Source organism: Canis lupus, chromosome 18 (genome assembly GCF_011100685.1).
Source record: "Canis lupus familiaris isolate Mischka breed German Shepherd chromosome 18, alternate assembly UU_Cfam_GSD_1.0, whole genome shotgun sequence".
Lineage (NCBI taxonomy): Eukaryota > Metazoa > Chordata > Mammalia > Carnivora > Canidae > Canis > Canis lupus.
Window position 1 is genome coordinate 36,390,728 of NC_049239.1, and position 20,193 is coordinate 36,410,920.

Consider the following 20,193-nt stretch of genomic DNA (forward strand, 5'->3'; position numbering starts at 1 on the left):
TTGGCCATAAAAATATAAATTTTGAAATATATAGGTTTTGTGGATTTCTTTTAAATATTTATACATATTGCCCTGCAACTTACTTTTTTCATTGGTGGTATTCATGTAAATCTACTAGGTTTTTTTAACCAGCTGTTTACTATTATATAAACCATATTTTATCTAATCCCTACCTACTGAGGAATATTTATGCTTTTGCCAATTTTGAGATACAAGCAATACCATAGTGAACCTTCCTTATTTATACATAATTGTGTGCTGAGTTTGTTAGATCTTTTCTAGAGATTTTGATAGGGAAAGGGTAGAACAAAACCATGCATGGGATGCAAGTGAAAGGGACACGAGGTGGAGATGCCAAAGGCACCCTTAACTTACATCAAAACTTTCAGTTCTTACCAAAAGGATTCTCTTCATATTGTTATGAGGTATGCTAAGAAAAATAATAAAGACTTAAAAATTAGATAATTTGTTTCTGGTAATGATGACGTACCTGAGGCTGAACTTGCCATCCTGCCATAAAGAACTAGAAAATTGGACAAAAATGTGAAACAACTGTTGTCAAGAGATTGCGCAGCAGAAGTATGGGATGGAGCCCTAAAAGGGGAGACAAGGCAAGCCCTATACTTGCGCCAATTTCTGCTGTAAGTCAGGTCTTTCAGAAGGTACTGAGGTAAAATTCAAGCACAGTGGTTTTGCTGAGTTAGAGAGACAGAGATTGAGATAGAGGGAAGTATAAGTGGTTGGAACGTAATGGATCAAACTACCTGGGAAAACAGCTACCAAATGATCACCCATCTCCTCACGTGCTCGTTTGGCTTTTGAGCTGAGTACTAAATTTTGCCTGCTTAATAGTGAAACCTAGAGACTGAGCAAAGAATGAGTGGGGAGTTCAGCAATTCCCAGAGCTCACACAGGGTTGAGGGAAGCCAAAGTGGACGGAGCTCACTGAATATCCAACACATTCAACGGAGATCCCAGAATATCACGCCTTATAGTACGCCTGAAGTAATTAACAGCCAACTGCAAAGAAAAATATCCATCAACAGATTGATGGGCAATCATTGTGATTTATGATAGCATACTACTTAGAAAGAAAAAGGAATGAATGACTGATACATGCAACTGGATTAATCATTAAAAAAATGAACAAAAGCCAGACACAAAAATCTGTATAGTACAGTCTTGTTTATATGCAATTTAGAAACAGGTAAAAACTCGTTTCTAGTAACAGATCTCACTAGTTGCCTGGTACCAGGTATAGGAGGTTGACTGGCAGAGGGGGGAACTTTCTAGCATGATAAAAATGTCCTACATCTTGATTGGGATTAGAAGTTTACATAGGTGTACACATTTTCCAAAACTGGTGTCAAACCTGAAATATGTATTCACTTATTGTATATAAAGTATACCTCTAAAAATTGTCTTTTAAACTGTATTACCAAAATTCAGTGTAATAATTTCATTATGAATTTTTTACTGGAAACTGAGTAACTGACAGGTTAAGGCAGTGATGAGGTGGTTTCCTTGATTTGTGTATTTTATATCAAGCATTGAAGTATATGAAATGTAGAGGATATATAAATGGCTGCATGGCTATTAGAATGTATAGGCTTCAGATAAATGGGAGCTAGCATGTCCCATATTTGAACCTACTTCTATCAATAATAGTACTTCACAGGTGGTTTTAAGAGTCAGTGGAATTTTGTTTTGTCCTTTAATTAAGTAAACCGCATATATACTGGTTTGCACTACTATTGACTTCCTATGTTCCACTGCTTGTGATCAAGAACAAGGTCAGGATACCCTGGGTCATACTCTTCCAAAAACTTCTGGTAAAATGTTCTGGGTTTCTCTTAGCAGATTCCTTTCTATACCTGTTAATTTTATTGTACCAGAGATTACACTTTGTCACTTTATTTTGCTAATTTGGAAGAAACTTAGGTCATACAAAAGTGATTGTGCTTTACAAGAATTTTTACTTACATTAATATTATCACCAAATATCTGAGTTCCAGTTTTGGCTTAGGTGTTGTATAGAATTAAGATCATGATGTGATTACTCTCTATTAGCTTATGTGGTCATAAAATAGTAGACTTAAACAAAAGCCAAACAGGTTAGTAAGAGGTTATAATCCAGGGCCCCAGGGCAGGGCAGACTTTATATGGTTAAGTGCTCTAAACAGTTAAGGATATTTGGTGTAGGCAGGCAAGGTTGGGGAATGCTTCATGAAGAAATGGAATGTATACTGGATCCTGTTTATTACCTTTTTAAAAAAAAATTTTTTTTAAGATTTATTTATTTATTCATGATAGACACAGATTGAGAGAGGCAGAGACACATGAGGAGGGAGAAGCAGGCTCCACGCCGGGAGCCCGACGCGGGACTCGATCCGGGACCCCGACGCAGGACTTGATCCCGGGACCCCAGAATCGCGCCCTGGGCCAAAGGCAGGCGCCAAACCACCGAGCCACCCAGGGATCCCCTATTACCTAGTTTTAGAACTCAGAAACAAACACATATTAAGGAGAAACTATGGAAATTTAAACATAAGATATCCCATAGCTTCTCTCATAGTGGCACTTGAGACTGTTGATAGCTGGCTTTTCCAAATACGCTCTTTCCTTTTTTTCATCTGACCTTAGATGGGTTCATTTTTCTACCTGAGCAATATTAAGCTTCACTGCTCATAAATCCACTTATGTAGATAGGAATTAGTCTTGCTTTTGGCCCTAAAATCTGTAACTAGTTCCACTAATAAGAGTGATCTTATCACATCTGATACTCTTTTCAGGAAACTTAAGTTCTTTCCCTACAAATAGATTTAACATTTAAGTATATCTAAATGAAAATAATTGATTTTTTTTGGGCAAATATTTCTACATAAGAAATTCCAAAATTATATAGTCTCTAATGTAAAGTGAAATTCGGATTTAAAAAAAAAAGGATGGGGATCCCTGGGTGGCGCAGCGGTTTGGTGCCTGCCTTTGGCCCAGGGCGCGATCCTGGAGACCCGGGATCGAATCCCACGTCGGGCTCTCGGTGCATGGAGCCTGCTTCTCCCTCTGCCTGTGTCTCTGCGCCTCTCTCTCTCTCTCTCTCTGTGACTATCATAAATAAATAAAAAAATTAAAAAAAATAAAATAAAAAAAAAAATAAAAAAAAAAGGATGGGCAGCCCAGGTGGCTCAGCAGTTTAGCGCCGCCTGCAGCCCAGGGCGGGATCCTGGAGACCCTGCATGGAGCCTGCTTCTCCCTCTGCCTGTGTCTCTGCCTCTCTCTCTGTGTCTCTCATGAATAAATAAATACATCTTTAAAAAAAAGAAAGAAATTCGGATTTTACATGCTTATATACATTTGTTTTTGTAGAAGGTAATATTGGGGGGGGGTTATGAGGGTCTTGAGACATGAATAACAGGTACATCACACAGGATTTTTAGGGCAATGAAGATACTCTGATACTATAATGATGGATACATGTTATACATTTATCCAAACCCATAGAATTTACAACACCAAGAGTGAACCCTAAAGTTAACTTTGGACTTTGAATAATTATGATGTTGATGTGGGTTCAGCAAGTATAATGAATATACACTGTGGTAGGGGATGTTAAGAGTGGGGGAGGTTATGCATGTGTGGGGGCAGGAGATTGGTGGGAAATCTCCATACCCTCCTCTCAGTCATGCTGTGAACCTAAAACTACTCTAAAATATCAAGTCTTTAAAAAGAAATAGTTTTGAACATTTTGTAAAACTGCAGTCATTTCTTAGTTAACCCAGTAGGAGTATTTTTCTTCACTAAGGTCCCCAAATAATAGCCAGTTAAAAGAAAAGTGAAAATAAATTCCTTCACAGTAGATCATTTTGGTCTGTTCAGTAATTCAACTTACGTAACAAAAACTGTAAGATAACTTGTAAAATGCTACTTTAAGGATTATTGCTGCAGAGTAATTTGTTAGGTGTATATGGAACAGATTAATGGACAAATGTTTCATATCACAGAGTGCATCTTTTTAAAGTAGCATGTTCTAAATACTCTTATGGTTGATGTTGAATAAAAACGTAAACACGTTATTTATCAGTTTATACATAGGACACATAGGAGATAGGATCTTTCAATTTAGTAGAAGGTCACCATCATTAATTTTACAACTGATGATTTTATAATAGGCCCTTCTAGTTCCTGATGGTCATTATTGAAGTATAATGCACTGAAGATATGGCCTGTACAAAGGCAGAACAGGGATCTTAATTAGAATTCTGACAAGCCCACTCCAATAAAATGATGAGATTATTTGTAATTGATGTCACAATCAATTACCATTTAGTTCATCACGAGCACTCTAATAGGTCTGGCCTTGGTACTGGCCCCAGGATGTTGCTGAGTGAGTGGCTGCCCTGCTTCTGCTGTTCTAGAGACAGGAGGGCACATTTTCAGTCAGCATCCTAATGACCTCTTTTGAAGTCTATTAAATTAATGACCCTGTCACACTGTTTTGATCTCTTATAACCTCAGTTTGGGGTTTGTGTAACAAATTAATGTTTGCGAACCATGTGGCAAAAAAAGATAGGTCTTTTAAAATACTGAAAACTTTACTAATATTTGGTAAATATATTTTATTGTACAAGAAACAAAAGCAAAAATACAAATCATAGGGTATGTATTTTATAAATAAGAGCTCTACGATATTTCTCCCTATGATCAGAAGACATGCTTTTTTATTTATAGTCCCCAAATTTGTTTGTTTTTTCTTTTTTTAAAGGGGCTGCTTTCTCTAATTCTAGGTGCCGACAGGTCATGTTTGGTTAGAAGGTGATAATCTACAGAATTCTACAGATTCCAGGTATTATGGACCTATTCCATATGGACTAATAAGAGGACGTATCTTTTTCAAGGTATTATTTTCTGCTTAAAACACAAGGTTTTCTTCTCTGAGCTGGGAAAAAAAGAAACAATATCTAAATGAATTTTGAAATTTTCAGGCTGTCAGTGGACTTAACTGTTGCAGTGACTGCATTTTATGGACATGCTGGCCTTCATTCACAGCTGTAAACATTACCCTTTTCCCCACTGAGACAAGTAATTAAGAGTAATTTTTTTGTTTGAATAATAAAGTTCAATCTGTCTTAGCTATAAGAAGCCTTTAATTTAAATCTCTAGAATTCAATTCTTTCTCATACAATTTTTCCAACTATATTCACATCTCAGGCATATATTAATATATATTTGCGGAAGAGCAGTGTAGTCTAGAATTCAATTCTTTCTCATACAATTTTTCCAACTATATTCACATCTCAGGCATATATTAATATATATTTGCGGAAGAGCAGTGTAGTCAAACAACACTGTTAAACAGGAATATCCCAGTGAAGTACATTGAGTAATGGACTTACCATTGTTACAATAAATGTAGGACTGTTAGGACAGATGATTATTTTCACTGGCTCCTCCTTTTCGCCACAAGCAATAAGAAGAAAAACACATGAATACCTGGGGCTGTCAGATAATTTGCAGGATTCTTTGCACATACTCAGATATTATATTCAAATACTTAGGTTTATACTTCATTTTGAGGGTAGTAAAAGAAAACACAGACACACATACTCCTACATATTCATATACCACACATACATAATTTCTTGTAGAACATCAGTGTTCCATACTTTGGAGTTTAAATACATACATATACAAGTTTACTTTCTAAAGTCTTATTTTGATATAGAGAATTTGTTCTTGACTAAAAAATAAGGAAAATAAGGAGAAAGTGTTTAATTATATGGCATAGAGAAAAGGGTTGAATAAAAAAGGGGAATATGATGAGGATACAAAACTTTCATTAATTGTCTTCAATCACATTTTAATTTTACAGATTTGGCCTCTGAGTGATTTTGGATTTCTACGTGACAGTCCTAATGGCCACAGATTTTCTGATGATTAGCATTTATTCTTTTGACTATTCTCTCCTATTCAAGTGAATTTATTATTGCCACTGAAACCATGTACTTACTAATAAACTATTTGCTATTTAGTTTTAGTCATTTTTAATTGTTAAATGTAAAGAATAAGCGACACAAACCACAAGCTCTATTAGTTCCAAATAGATGGATAAAAATGTAATCCAAAATAAGTTATCTATATTTTGTGATATAAAAAGATTTTTAAGGAAAAAACCTGGATGACAACCTCACTTTTGAATTTTTGGTTTTATAGCTATGAGTCATCTTTTCTTGAATATGCCTTGTACTTTTGCTACATTTACAAGTCAGAGTAGTAACCAGTCTTGTAAGTACAAAACAATGGTAAATACCATGAGTTCGACCTAATAAAAAGCTGTTTAGTCACATGTTTGGTTCACTCATTTGAAATTAAGTAATAAAGTTCCAGTGATCCCATAAAGGATTCTTCCTTTTTTTAATGAGTTCTGACTTATGCTGTACATAGAGTATCAAATATAGAGAAAAATAAAATCGTTAGTCCATTATAATAACATTATACATATCCATTTGATCATACCAATAACACAGTGGGTCCTTATTCATAAATACAAGAATTAATAATTAGTACTTTGCAATAAAAAGGAAAGTAATTCATATTTCAAACTATTTTTTGGGGGGACACCCGGGTGGCTCAGTGGTTGAGCGTCTGCCTTAGGCTCAGGGTGCGATCCTGCGGTTCCTGGATCAAGTCCCACATCGGGCTTCCAGCACGAAACCTGCTTCTCCCTCTGCCTATGTCTCTGCCTCTCTGTGTGTCCCTCATGAATAAATAAATAAAACCTTTAAAAAAACAATTTTTTAAAAGCTACCATTTCCTCAGTTACATTTAAAGTAGCAGATGAGAGTGTTCAAGCCTTACTCACTTTAACATAGCCACACAAAGAATCTGGACATACAGTGCCAGAACTGGAGTCAAGTGTTTTGACTCTTGACTCCAAAGCTATCCTTTTGGTAGTTGCCACTTTACCTTCTTTATTAACTTTGAAATAACTTCATGAATATCCATATCTAGCCCTTATTATGGGAGAACTAGGCTGATAGGATACTCAACAAAGATTCTAATTTACTCCTAATGACCTGAGACTTTGAGATACTTGTACAATACGCCCATGACTTTAGCAGCTAGAAATGTCCTGTTACTTCAGAAACTTACTAACTATAAAGGAACATGATGATACTGTGACCCATTACAAGAGGGGACATGCTTAAAGAAAAGGAAAATTCTTATTTTTGTACCAAGGAGAAAAATGGACCAAATAACAAAGTTCTCAAACGGGAATTCACAAAATATAATTTATAATTCAAGTCCCTTTTGGGCTGATTTATAAATATAAATTATAAATACATATAAATAACTAAATTAATTTTCTATTAATCTGGGGTGGCCCTTGCTTGACAGTCTTATACTTTGTCTACAAATAAAAGAGCTGACAAAAAAAAAGAATCCTCCTTTTTTATCAGCTTTATACATTTACTTGAATGGGCTCTCTTCAATGTGTCTGAATACACAGTTAAAGGATCCCACTTAGTGAACAATTTCAGCCATAATGAAGGAGTTCTATAATTAGTGAACATGTATCACAAGAAATCAGGGTAACTTCTTCTGCTTCATCCTTGGAAACACTGTATTTTCCACCACATCGGCAACTCAGAGAAAAAGAGTGATCATCTGTTTAAAAAAAAAAAAAAAAAAGACCAAAATAATGCCTCCAATGCTTCTAAGTAACATTTTTAAAAAGGTGTTGAAAATGCAGTTCATCTCTTAGAAACTGCAAAACAGAAAGACATTCAGTAAGTATAAAACATATTTAAATGAGAACCTAAAAAACTTCTTGTATGGGGCAGTGTTTCTAAAAATTATGTACCAAAGAATCTTGTTCTGTAGAGGACTAAAGCTATGAATCAACAGCCTAAAGATCTTGAGGAGAACAGATACTCAGAAGCGACCCAAGACATTTCCTTAAAGTCTACTGTTTTCTATAGATCCATATAAATTTTATATTCCTCTCAACAATGTATTCGTCCAAAATCCATATAAATTTTACATTCCTCTCAACAATGTATTCGTCCAAAATACTACTGTGAAGGAAAGAGACAAACAGCCCTACATGTTTTCCTGTAAGGCAAAATGCTTTTGCCTAGAGTATATTCTTTTAGAGAAAACTCTAATTTAACTGTTTATCACATTCAACATTTAAATACTCTGTTCTAGTATAACTATTTCCATTAAGTGAGATGCCCAATAGAAGGGATTATGGCACAACATTTAGCCTACTTATGGTGGAAATTAGTAAGTCTACTATCTTCTTGGGAAGCTGAAATGCTCATGTCCTTTTGAAACAATCTCTGATCCACTGGTCATTCCATTTCTGGCACTATGAAGTGACTATCAAAGAAAAGTCCTGATCACCTTACTGTACTACAGTCATAACTTTTTATTAGAGATACATCAAATATCTTCATTCAGTTCTCAAACTTCATTTTTTAACACTCAGATTTCATCATATGTCACTAAAAAAAAAATTCAACTGCTTTATATTTGTTCTCTAATCAAATTCACCTTTGGAAAAATTAACAAGCCAACTTTACATGTTTCTTTTACCAGTAAGGAAGTAATTCATTCAACCAATCTTTCTTATTTTTCATTACAATGCCTTTTTTGCCCATAAAGAAAAATAATTTAAGCTTTAATTTTAAAATGCTAAGTAACATCTTTCCTGTCTGAGCCAATCATATATATTATAGTAGAGGATGCTTTCAAAAGTGAATCGTTTTATTATTGTCTAAAAATGTACATATTCTAACCATTGGTTTTCTTAAGCTAAATCTCCCTCTTGTTTTTTTACCACCTCAGTGAACACTGAGAAACAATTTGAGGTGACATGTGCTCAGTAAATGATGCAGAGGCCACCATGGGCTACTGTGGAGTTTTGTCATAGATTATTCCAAATGTTAATGCTCACTAAAAATTCACATCTTGTTACGTTGCTTCTTCTATTATTCTATCACTTAACAAAGTGATAGCTTCACAGAAATCATTTTAAATACACTCAAGACAAAATAACCAAGTTGTAAAACAGACTAACTCTAAGGGGAAAGGTTAACCACTCAACAGTTCTTCAGGGATGCCTTTTAAGCATAATAAAATGCATTGTTTCATACTGTCCTTGAATCAAGAAGATGGTAATTTGGCTATGTCTATCATGTAGGGTTTCATTCACTTTTCTCCTGCTCTGGATCTTTACTTTCCAAGATTATTCTGGAAATGGCTACGAAAGAATCTTCAAACTATTTTTTATTTGTCCAGTTGATTGCACTTTTTCTTGAATTTTCATCTGCCAAGACCGCTCTTTTCAATTTCAAAGAATAATTCAAAACTGCAAATTCAATCGCAAAACTTACTACTATTTTGTAAATATCCCTGCAGAAATAATGGCTTCATGCAGCTGTTCGCTGCTCAGTATTTTCTCTCACAAGAATAAGGCTTATTTCCATTTTATAAAAAAGTCTTAATTAAGCATCTAAGGATGTCCTATACTTTTCAGATTAACTCTAGCTTCTAAGAACCAATTTACTGGCTGTGATTAGGATTCTTCTATATCTTCACTGTCAGGTTTACTTAAGGAAATCCCAAGGGCAGTAACACATTTATAACCTGACGATTTCATGTTGTACATTTCCTTCAATATCTTGTTTTATTCACTTGATCAAAAAGCTCATTGTATTTGCTAACTCAATAGAAGCTTAAACCACGAATCCACATGAATTTAAAATCTTATTTATATTTTTAAAAGGCTACTGAAGGAAAAAATGCAAAAACCATTTTGGCTATTTTCATATCAGGAGTCATTAGGAAACAAAATATATTAATTGAATCAACTACAGAAAAAACTAATTTGTCTAAGAAGAGATTAAACACACATGATACGAGTTTATGAGGCAACAATACTATATTTTAAAAAAATATATTTAGTTGGGCAGGTCACCTTGAGAAATGACATGTTATATTCTAGTCTGTCCCCTTCATGAACTAGAAGCCTTTCAAAAGCTTACTATGCCACTGGTATTTTCTATTTTCATAGCAGTTCTCTTGTTTCCTCTGATGAAACTATTAAACCCAATTACACAAAGCCTCAAGTTTCTCAATCATTCACTGCAAATAAGAATTTACATTCTAGGATTTCATTTCAGTTTAGAAGCTGAGTGACCCATAAGCAAAAACGTGATTCTCCTCCTAAGTCAATAGCCTATGACTCACCTTCCTAAAAGCACCAAGTTAAAAATTTGCCATAAAGAAAATATTCTAGTAAATTTGGTTTCAGGAAGGATGGGCTGTTTATCTTCTACCTACCCACACTCATTCATAGAATTTTTTTTTTTTATAAACCCCTAGGGAATTTTTACCCCAGGCTGAATAAATAGCTAAAGTATATAAAAATTCTAGAAAATAGTAAGATTTTCTTCATTTCCCAGAGAAACATGGATGTGTGGTATTCATGGGTTCTATTTAGAAGAAGTGTCCAACCAGAGCAATTCAGAAGAGTGGAGAAATTAAGATGTAAGTTGTAAAATTCTAGTAACAAAGGGTGCCTGGATGGCTCAGTTGGTTAAAATGTGTCTGACTCTTGATTTCAGCTCAGGTCCTGATCTCAGGGTCTTGAGATCCAGCCCCTGCTTCTGGCTCAGCACAGAGTCTGCTTGTCCCTCTCCCTCCCCACATACTCACTCTCACGTGCTTTCTCTCACTCTATTACACAGATGGAAAGTGAACCAAAACCCAAAGTAATTTAAAAAAGAAAACCTCATGAAATCCTTATTACCTAACATCTAATTAGACTAGAAAAAAAAAAAAAAACTGGAAATGAGTCATGCAGGGGGACATCAATAATTGAAGTTTAGAATGAAAAAAATATTTCTAAAACTACCCACGTATGTATAATATAGAAAGCCAAGCTATTACTATTTTTGAAGATTTCCAAATATCCTATGAGTTTTTCTTAAAGAAAATCTCTAATATTTTTCTTTACTGTAGTCAAGACAAATAATCCCAACCTTCGTTCCAACACATTTCTTCAAGATATACTTGAGCATCTACTGGTCCCATATTTCTTAGATCGTCTTCTGTAAAATATAAAATGAGACACTTAATTTGACACTTTAATTATAACCATGAAGAATACTGAAAAGGCAACTGCAGCCCAGTGACTACACTTGTAATTTACTTACCATTTAAAAACTCAGTTTACTACTTTTGACAGCAGTTTTAAGGCTGACTTGTAGTCCACTTCTTAGGAACTTCAACAGTCAAAACTATCTCACTTTCCACGAATATGCAACATACAAAAATCATGAAGGTGGTTTTGATGATTCCCTGTGATTAACTAGTAACCCCTATTTTTGTGAGAGAGAGAGGAATTTTTTTTGCCAGATAAATTATGCCTGTAACCAAGGAAGGCAGGATGGAGTTGGGCAAAAATAACTGTATTTGCACCTGAGTTGTAGTATTTTACTAGCTTTCTAACATTAGAAAGATACCTTAGTTATAATGAGTTATCTCTTAGCTGCTTCAGAAAGGTTGTTATGGACTAAATTGTGTCCCCATTCCCAAATTCATATGCTGAAGTATTTGGAGATAAGCCTTTTAGAAGGGGCTACTAGTCATCTGAGTTTTAACTGCTTGCAAGCAGAGGAATAAGTAACTTAAAGACTTACTGGCAAAGGTCTCAATAACCACATAATACAACTGTACTGTGTTGATGTTCTGTTGCTATTGCCTAGACCATAGTTTTCCCTACAGGTAGAAGGTCCAAAAGAGCCTGGAATTCTACCTAAATTGAGTCAGAGTATATATAGTTCAGGTAGTAGAAGCATATAGTCTTCCTTAAAACCAGTATACTTTGGGACAAAGAAAGCACTACAGATAAGCACTTGTCTTTGTTTTTAAAGGCATGCTATACTTCATGTGTGCTTGTATTGTTCTTCTAGAAGTCGATGCTTAAAAGAAACTACTAAAATCCACCCCTCACCCCAATGAAATTTTCTTTAGCTGTCTCACTAGTCTCTTGTTCACTTGCTGAGAATGCTTTCCTTTGTTCCGTTGTGTGAATGCCTACAATTTAATTATATTTAATAACTGCCTGTTCAAAATTTATTGGTGAGTTACACAATTTTAAAATAGATGAAAAAATTATACAATATTTTGAACTCACTGGGGTTTTCTATTAAGTATGTCAAATATTAGATCACTTCGTATTTCCTGGGTACCAACAGTCTATTAAACTGACCCTAAAATCCAAAGAGTAAAGACTCTGCCCAGTGTTCGGGGGCAGTTCCTCCATCCCTGTGTGCCCACTGAAGAGCTTATGCAGACTGTATCAGTATGCGAAGTAATTTCTGAACAAAACAATTTCCACATTCTATATAAAGCACACTTGGTTGTAGGTTATTCAATATTTTAGTTTTTTAAAAATTTTCCCTAAAAGTCCCATGGTTAGGGAAAAAAAAATCCTATGTTTCAATGTCTTAGGATGATGAAGGTAAGTTTGCTTGAATGGGGAAATGAAACACTGTTTTAGATTTAGAAATGGGGGTAATTGGCACTTAACAGACTGTAGCTAGGGAAAAAACAGATGTAAATAATTTACAGTGAAAGTTGGCTTATTCCCGGGTATCTGATCGATATCTTAAGTAATTCTGAAATCAATTAAAGCAAATCAGAGGTAATGACAAAATGAATAAGCCTTAATCTAACCTATCTTGAACACCTGCAATACAGCAATTACACAAAAAGACAACTCATTCATATATGTCTATTATGCTATTTCTATTTGAAAATAATAAATGAGAAATAACTGGCAAAGATAACTGCCAAGGAAGTCAGCTTCATATTGCTGTGCTTCTCTACTAGGAAGCTACTGTCATGCTCACCTAGTTACTACTTCACATGGAACCCCTTTCTATTATTCCACCTCCTCAAAAAAAGTGGCCTTTACATTTTTTTTATTTTTTCTTCTTTATGTACAATAACTTTAGACTAGCTACCTATTGTTGACAGGTCAACTGAGATGATATCTCATAGTAAGAGGGAAAACAGTGCAAAAATGGTTTTAGTACTCTGCCCAAGGTCAGAGTTAAAAGAATTATGTTTAAAAATATTCTCATGTTCTGTGGCTGTCTAAACATCTATATATTTGATCTGATTATTTAATATTATGCGGACACAACAGTCCAAGTTTCTGTGGGGATTCTGGCTTTAAAGTCCTATCTGACACAAAAGAGAACACACTATCCGATCCCCCATTATATGAAATATAACAGCCAAAACTACCAAGTTGTTGTGTGACACTGTGGGGTTGGGTGTGGGAGGAAACAGTGACTACAGGGAGTCACAGGGGGCCTTCTGGGTGCTGTTAGATATGTGGGTTTATTGTGAAAATCCATCAAGCTGGACACTTAGGATTGACGCACTTTTCTGCATGTATGATACATTTCAACAAAAAGTTTTAAAGGTAGTGTGCTGAGGCCCCAAGAGCTACACTTTTTAATAGAAATAAGGAAACAAAAGTTAGGGGAAAGAAGTTAAAAGCCTCCTAAGAAAGTGTGTATTCCTTGAAAAGACAGTAATCTAACAACTTCTGAAAAAGGCTGGGGGTGATTAACTCAAGGAAAATTGGATCCCTGTAGAAGTGTATAATGAGCAGAGGGGTTACATACAAGTAAAAGGTGAATCTAAATGTAGGGGGTGGGGAGGTGACCACGAGCCTTTGTTGAGAGGCAGGTGTCCAGGGAATGGGGCAACAGCAACTTCCCCCCTAACTACGATTACAAGGAAGGAGCACAAACAAATCAATGTTTTTTTTTTCTCTTTTTAAACAATGATCTCTGCTTGTCCACCATTGTAGTTATAATTAGAAAACCTAATTCCTCCCTAGCCTGTAAAGTAACGCACAGGAACCCAGTAATTAGCTTTGATAATTGTCTACTAATCAGGCATGGCATCTGCAAAATAGAGAAGTTTCTTTTCTTTCGAGTATTACATATTATAAATATTTTTGCTCATTACAATGAAATTATTTCAATAGGTATCCAAAAATGTAAATTCTATCTCAGAGTTTTCCTGTTAACATGACACTAGTAAAAATGTTGAGAAAACATACACTGACTTAGAAAGTGATTTAATTAAAAGAAGAGATACAAGATTTAAATCTGGAATCTTAGCCCCAAAATGGTAACAACTTAAAAACACACAAACCCAGCCATTTGGAAAGAAAATGCAATGCGTGGCACTTGGGCACTCTATCTTAAGTCCAATTACACTACATGATTCCTAGTTCTTTTGAAGTAAATGGGGCTCAGCCTTTCCTAAGGTGGGCATGTTCATTCATACCCTGCGCTGTACTCAAAGCTTAGGCAAATATGGAGGCGAGAAAAAGATCCAAATTTATTTACATATAGAAAGCAATGCATTATAAAGAGAGATTCCTGAGGAATATAATGATAAAATCAAATAATTTACGTGGTTACTTGGAAAAGAATCTTTCAACCTTTAGAAGTACAGGCCCTTCTGACCTTGTGTTCTATTGGATTTGTCTGACAACAAGAGGTGAAAGAATTCTGTGGCTCCTTTGTCTCAACGGTGGGATCTAAGAAAACACTGGCAGGACTCATCAGAGAGGTTTATGAGCCTGCAATTCAAAGAGATTAAAAGGAAAATCTAGGGAGATTCTTTCACACTGAAGAATAACATTAAATAACTATTAGCAGCTTGGTTCAGTAAAGCTTACTAGAGCTCTCGCTGGGTCATTCACAACTTTCTAAAAGAGGAAAGGTTTTTTTCAGCTCCATTTGGGAATCAATAAATATTTCTTACTTCTTACAAGACAATGGAATTCCAGCCTTTTAAAGCTTCCTCCTAATGATAGTAAAATTTCTAAAACAACTTTTTGCTGCCTAAATAATTACACTTCCTAATCCCAGGAAACCTTTTCTAACTCTAGCTACAGTTCAAATAAATAAGTAAAAATAAGTAACAGCAACAAAAAGATACGAAGGAGAGAAATTTAACTTTATTCAGTATGGCTGAGATATCAAAAGTCTCATTCAACCCAACACAAAAAGATCTAGTCCATCTGTGGCTTCGTCCCTACTTTTCATGTGTAGCAACGTCGTAACTTAAGCGATCAAGTCCCCAGGATGCTCTCATTTAGCAATTAGTCTATTGTATTTATTTTTCTGCCTTTTAAAATACTTAAAGTTTATTTCACACTACGGAAGTCATCTGTGTATAAGAAGCAAACAGCAGTGTTTTTCTTTAGGTCTTAGTATCTTGCTTTTTTAAAACCAAGTGATTTAATTTTACACAATCACCTCATTCTTAAAACTCATTTCACTATACATAATTAAACTTTTCATATAGGAACTAACTTGAAGGAAATCAGCTTCCTTGTCCTTAATAGTCTCTGTTCTTGGAACAGTCTCCACCTTGATAAGAGATTCAGAATCAGGCAACATTTAACGTGAAACCTGCTCATTAAATCAGAAACGTCTATAATCTAACCATTTCCCAGGTGAAACTAAAGAGTCACAACTGCAAGGCTTTCCATAGCAAAGAAAAATTACAAACCTGGAGTTTAATTATGGACTTGAAGAACTGTGGGGCTTTTATAAACTGAGCGTGCACCCAGTGCTCAGAAAAGATACCAAATGAAAGCCGGAAACTGAATTTCATGTTTCACTACACAACAGGTGGAACAGCAGCAGCAGGCCCAGCCTCTCATTCTGAGCCTCAGAACTCATTCCTATCTGGAACTAACAATAATAAGTTGTACACACCTACACAAAACTAGACAGTTCAGCATAACACAATTACCAGTCAGAAAATGGCTTGAACTCCCCCTCTATCAATTACTAGGCATGTGACGTTAGTCAAATTACTTAACCCCTCTGAACTGCAGACTCTCTCTGCAAAGCAGATATTAATATCTTCCTTAAGAGGCTGTTAAACAATGACTGAAAGACAATTACCATAGAGCTAGTGCTCAGTAAACAGCAGCTATTTTAACTGTTAATTATCTCATAATGTTTGTTGACCTGTTTGTACCAGACCCTGAGAAAATGACTAAACATCAATCCATTATGAGAGGAGAAAGCCTCAAGTACCACAGTGTAGGAAGGCAACAACTCCTGACCTTGTCTGGATTTGTGACAGTGTTAAGAAGTTTGATATACTTTGCTACTGTCAGTCCTATTAATATCGGTCCACTATTACCAAATCCATAGTCCATATAATGATTTAGTCCTTCTGAGTATCAAATGAAATTGAAAGATAGGAACCACAGAGAAAAAATGAAAAATAATTTAGATTCCGAGATTAGAAATGATGGTGGATTAGAGTGTCAGGGAAAGCTTTCTTTGAGAGTTCAGGGTGGATAGGAAGATTTGAGTTCAAACTTCAATAAAAAATAAACCGTGACAGGGCCACTTGGGTGGCTCAGTCAGCTGAGCAGCTGCCTTCACCTCAAATCATGGTACCATCCTGGGATCCAGCCCTGCACTGGGCTCCCTGCTCAGTGAGGAGTCTGCTTCTCCCTCTCCCTCTGCAGCTCCCCCTGCTCGTGTGCTCTCTTGCACAGGCGCGCTCTCACATACATACATACATACATACTTTTAAAAAATAAACTGATGAATCAGAATAGGAGGATGTTCTGAGTAATGACAAAGAGCATAGGCATATGTGTTTGGGAGCCCTTACATGAACCAGGGTAGAAGATTCACATCAGGTTTGTGATTGGTGATAAGGCTGAGGTTTCAAAGCTTCTATCCCATTTAAATTCTAGATGAATGGGTCAATGTTACGTTGGGGAGAGGGTCATTACAGAAGTTCTTAAACAGCGGAGTGAGCATAAAGAAATTTAGACCAATCAAAATGTACAGGACTATAGGAGGCGGCCAATTAGCAGCTGTGGGTATGTGTTACACTCTGGGTATGGACTACCGTGATAGCTATGAGGATAAAAAGATCACAAAGAAAAAAAATTAAGAAGTGTTAACACTCATTTCCAATTCATTGGCTGTACACTGAGCAAAGCAGAAGTGATCAGAATGTAATATGGAATGAAAGTTTCAATTCTGAGAGAAAAAAAGCAATGAGAAAGGTAACCCCATTCTGGGTTAAGACTCACTGATGTCAATTGGGTCAAGTACCCAAGTGAAACCGGGAGAGACATTAAAGTGGGAGACACAGACTTCCTTAAATCTTTCATCTTCTCTGGTATTAAATCAGAACTCCCAACTATGGCCAAGTATGCCAGAATTATAACTGTGATCTTGCCCATGGGCTTCTGTAACATTCTTTGAAACCAGCCAAATTTTTATTCAAGACCACTGAGAAAAGATCTTAAAATATATTTTCACTGCAAAAAGTTATTTGCATTCAAGTAAAAGTAAAAGATAACATGAGAAGTCACCTTCTTGTGACAAAGAAGAGGGAGCAGGAAGACGCTCACAGAAAAGTTTTCTCTATACTCTCTTCTCCCTCTGAAGAAAATGCCAGTCCCTAACTGTCTAGATGGATTTTCTGCATCATTTCACATACTTACTTTTCCCAGAGACAGTCACCAAAAAAAACATGCCCCCTGATGCTTATCTTCAAGTTTTACCTGAAGCACATTTTTACAGCCAATTTTCAAATTCCTAAAATCAAATGGAAATACTGATATGATCATAGATGGAAACTCTGATCTGACTAATACAAGTGTTTTATAAGGGTCAGTTTTAGTACATAATCTACACAAATATCTACTGGCCTTAAGTCATTATTCTTAAATTAATTCAGACTCATATTATCTACATTTAAAAGTATTAAATCAGTTTTTAGCATTAACTTGCTTTTCACAAAAGATTCTTATTTTGGGCTTAATTGCATTTTGACACAAAAATGTTGGTGGGGTTTTAAGACATGTTCCCATTTGGCCCATAATTTATTTGATTACCTCCCATTCTCAAATATTTATCCTAATAAAAGGGCACAAGGTAAATTGTATAATATAACATCAGAAATGACCTTTTGAATCTAGCTAAGGGAGAGTAGCTGATTAGCTTTGAGTAAAGACACACTGACTTTATAATGTCTGGCCCAATCTCCTGAGTCAGGCTGTTTTGGGTATCCAAGGACTTGGCTGACTATAAGGTGAAGACTACACATTACCAAAATAATTCACTAACAGAAAACCAAGATACATTAACAAAATAATATACTACCAAGGATTCCAAACACAATCCACTTATTTTTCTAAAACATTTCATTTGCCCAACTTCACTTGAAGGTTTGTTTTACTTCAGGTCACAAAGAAGTAAACCTAACTCATCAGCTGTGTCACTCTATACAGTCACTCAGACATCAGAGATCTGTGTGACTGTCACATTACAAAGCAACTGAATCATGATCCCTATTATCTTCTCATGATATACTTCTAAAGTGTTTTTTAATGTGCTTAATATATGAGAAAACTCCCCATAGGTTTATAAGGGCACCAAAACCTATTCAACAGATATTATTCATATAAACATTTTATAAATCCGAAAAAGATTTTCCAAAGTGCTCCTCTGGTTGTCTGAAATGCAAAGCCTAATCTTGAATAACTACATGCCTTTCAAGGGAACTTGGGAAGCAAGCCTTTGGAAGCATCCTTAGAAACAAGAAGGTAAATATGCCAACTGGAACTAATTGATTAAATTCACTAGTTAACACTGCTTTCAAAATGTATAATATCTGGGAACTGAATATCACTCATCTTTTTTTAGATTTGCTTTTCTTCAGCCTGGCCAACATTGCCCTAAAATTATCAACTAAGAATAGATACATGGAAATGAGGAAGAAAAATATATGTACTTTACTATGGTATCTACCCTAGACTTTATTAGAATTCATTGGATCCTATCTTTTGTAAAGCAAAGAAATACGGATGTCAAGAGCCCCTTTAAATGATCTTTTAGGGAAATAAATGGTTGTGGGCAATATTGATGAGGCTTTTCTTACAACAGAGCACCAACTCTGAGCTTTGAAATATAAGAAAGCATTCAACACCAGCCAATAAAACATCTCTTGCCTCCTTCCCAAGTATTATGGAGCTTAGGTTTATTTTATACTCCAAGTTAATGGAAGACAGGAAACAAACATATTTAAGGCACACCCTCTGAAAAGAAAGTTCTACAATGAACTATCACCACATGCAAAAAGACTTCTGTATAACAAAGCTATTTCCATGTCCCCAGGGGGTGACCCAGAAAAAAAGAGTGCTTTGACCTGGTTATAACAAATTCTCTCTCTCTTGGTAACCTATCCTGGTCTTTAACAAATTATCACTCTCAAAGGTTTTCCTTCTATCAAATCTAAATCCTCACCGTTAGAAGTTCAAGTTCATTTCCTTCTTTTAAGGAGCCAATTACTGAAGATGGGTCAAGAAGGAAAAATTAATGTCAGCATTCAAAAGAAATGACAGTATGAAACTAGGTTTATTATGAGATTTTTAAAAATAGCTCTAGTATGAAAGGCTTAAAAACAGCCAGTTATTTTTGGATAAGAGACTTCTACAGTTCTTTTTTTTTTTGGACTTCTACAGTTCTTATCTAAACAGCAATCCAATCTCAATTTAAAATGGAAGTAAAGCATTCTCACCATTTGGAGTTGCTGGTAATAAAGGAAATACCTAGTACTTGGATCTGACATATTGAAAAGTCATGAAAAGCTGTATTTCTACTGTCCTCCTAGAACCTACTTGAAAAACTTGTAGAGCAAACCGAACATTAAATTCCAAGCAGAAGATCTATCCAGATCATGAATCAGGCCCAACTCTCACTATATTCAGTTTGTCTAAATGTTGTTGTGGCCTCATCAATGACCTACAAGAGTCCCCTATGATCCAGTAGGCTGCAGTTACCTCCATTAAAACCTTAAAACCAAGGACTCAAAGCTCAAAAGAAATCTAAATTTCCAAGGACTTCTCAAAGGCAATGAGAAGATATTATTTGTTCTTACGACATTTTTGAAACTTTGCTTTGTCCAACTGTACTGCTCACTTTTAACCGTTTCCTGTTTCTCTCCATTTCTCATCTACCAACATCCTATTCCCTAGGAAGAGAGATTAGTTTTTTTATTCCTGATCTCTCCCTATTTCTTTCTCTTTAGATAGTGGGCTTC

At 35.5% G+C, this 20,193-nt stretch overlaps 2 protein-coding genes across 13 annotated transcripts in view; one reads left to right on the top strand and one right to left on the bottom strand.

The window, feature by feature from the left end:
• Positions 1 to 6,343, top strand: part of IMMP1L (inner mitochondrial membrane peptidase subunit 1) — an 82,778-nt gene extending 76,435 nt beyond the window's left edge. For all 7 annotated transcript variants that reach the window (XM_038563123.1, XM_038563126.1, XM_038563129.1 and 4 more), the window contains 2 exons: positions 4,785 to 4,895; positions 5,870 to 6,343. In XM_038563123.1, coding sequence (XP_038419051.1) covers positions 4,785 to 4,895; positions 5,870 to 5,938 — 180 coding nt within the window. In that variant the 3' untranslated portion in view covers positions 5,939 to 6,343. The remainder of the gene's footprint in view (positions 1 to 4,784; positions 4,896 to 5,869) is intronic.
• DNAJC24 (DnaJ heat shock protein family (Hsp40) member C24) overlaps positions 1 to 20,193 on the bottom strand; it is a 79,917-nt gene that overhangs the window by 12,950 nt on the left and 46,774 nt on the right. For 2 of the 6 annotated variants that reach the window (XM_038563132.1, XM_038563130.1), the window contains 2 exons: positions 11,049 to 11,117; positions 5,503 to 7,665 (listed from right to left, as the gene is read on the bottom strand). In XM_038563132.1, coding sequence (XP_038419060.1) covers positions 7,535 to 7,665; positions 11,049 to 11,117 — 200 coding nt within the window. In that variant the 3' untranslated portion in view covers positions 5,503 to 7,534. Of the gene's footprint in view, positions 1 to 4,601; positions 4,937 to 5,393; positions 7,666 to 11,048; positions 11,118 to 20,193 lie in introns of those variants that run through there. The other 4 variants (XR_005373411.1, XR_005373410.1, XM_038563131.1 and 1 more) reach the window with 4 other exon arrangements.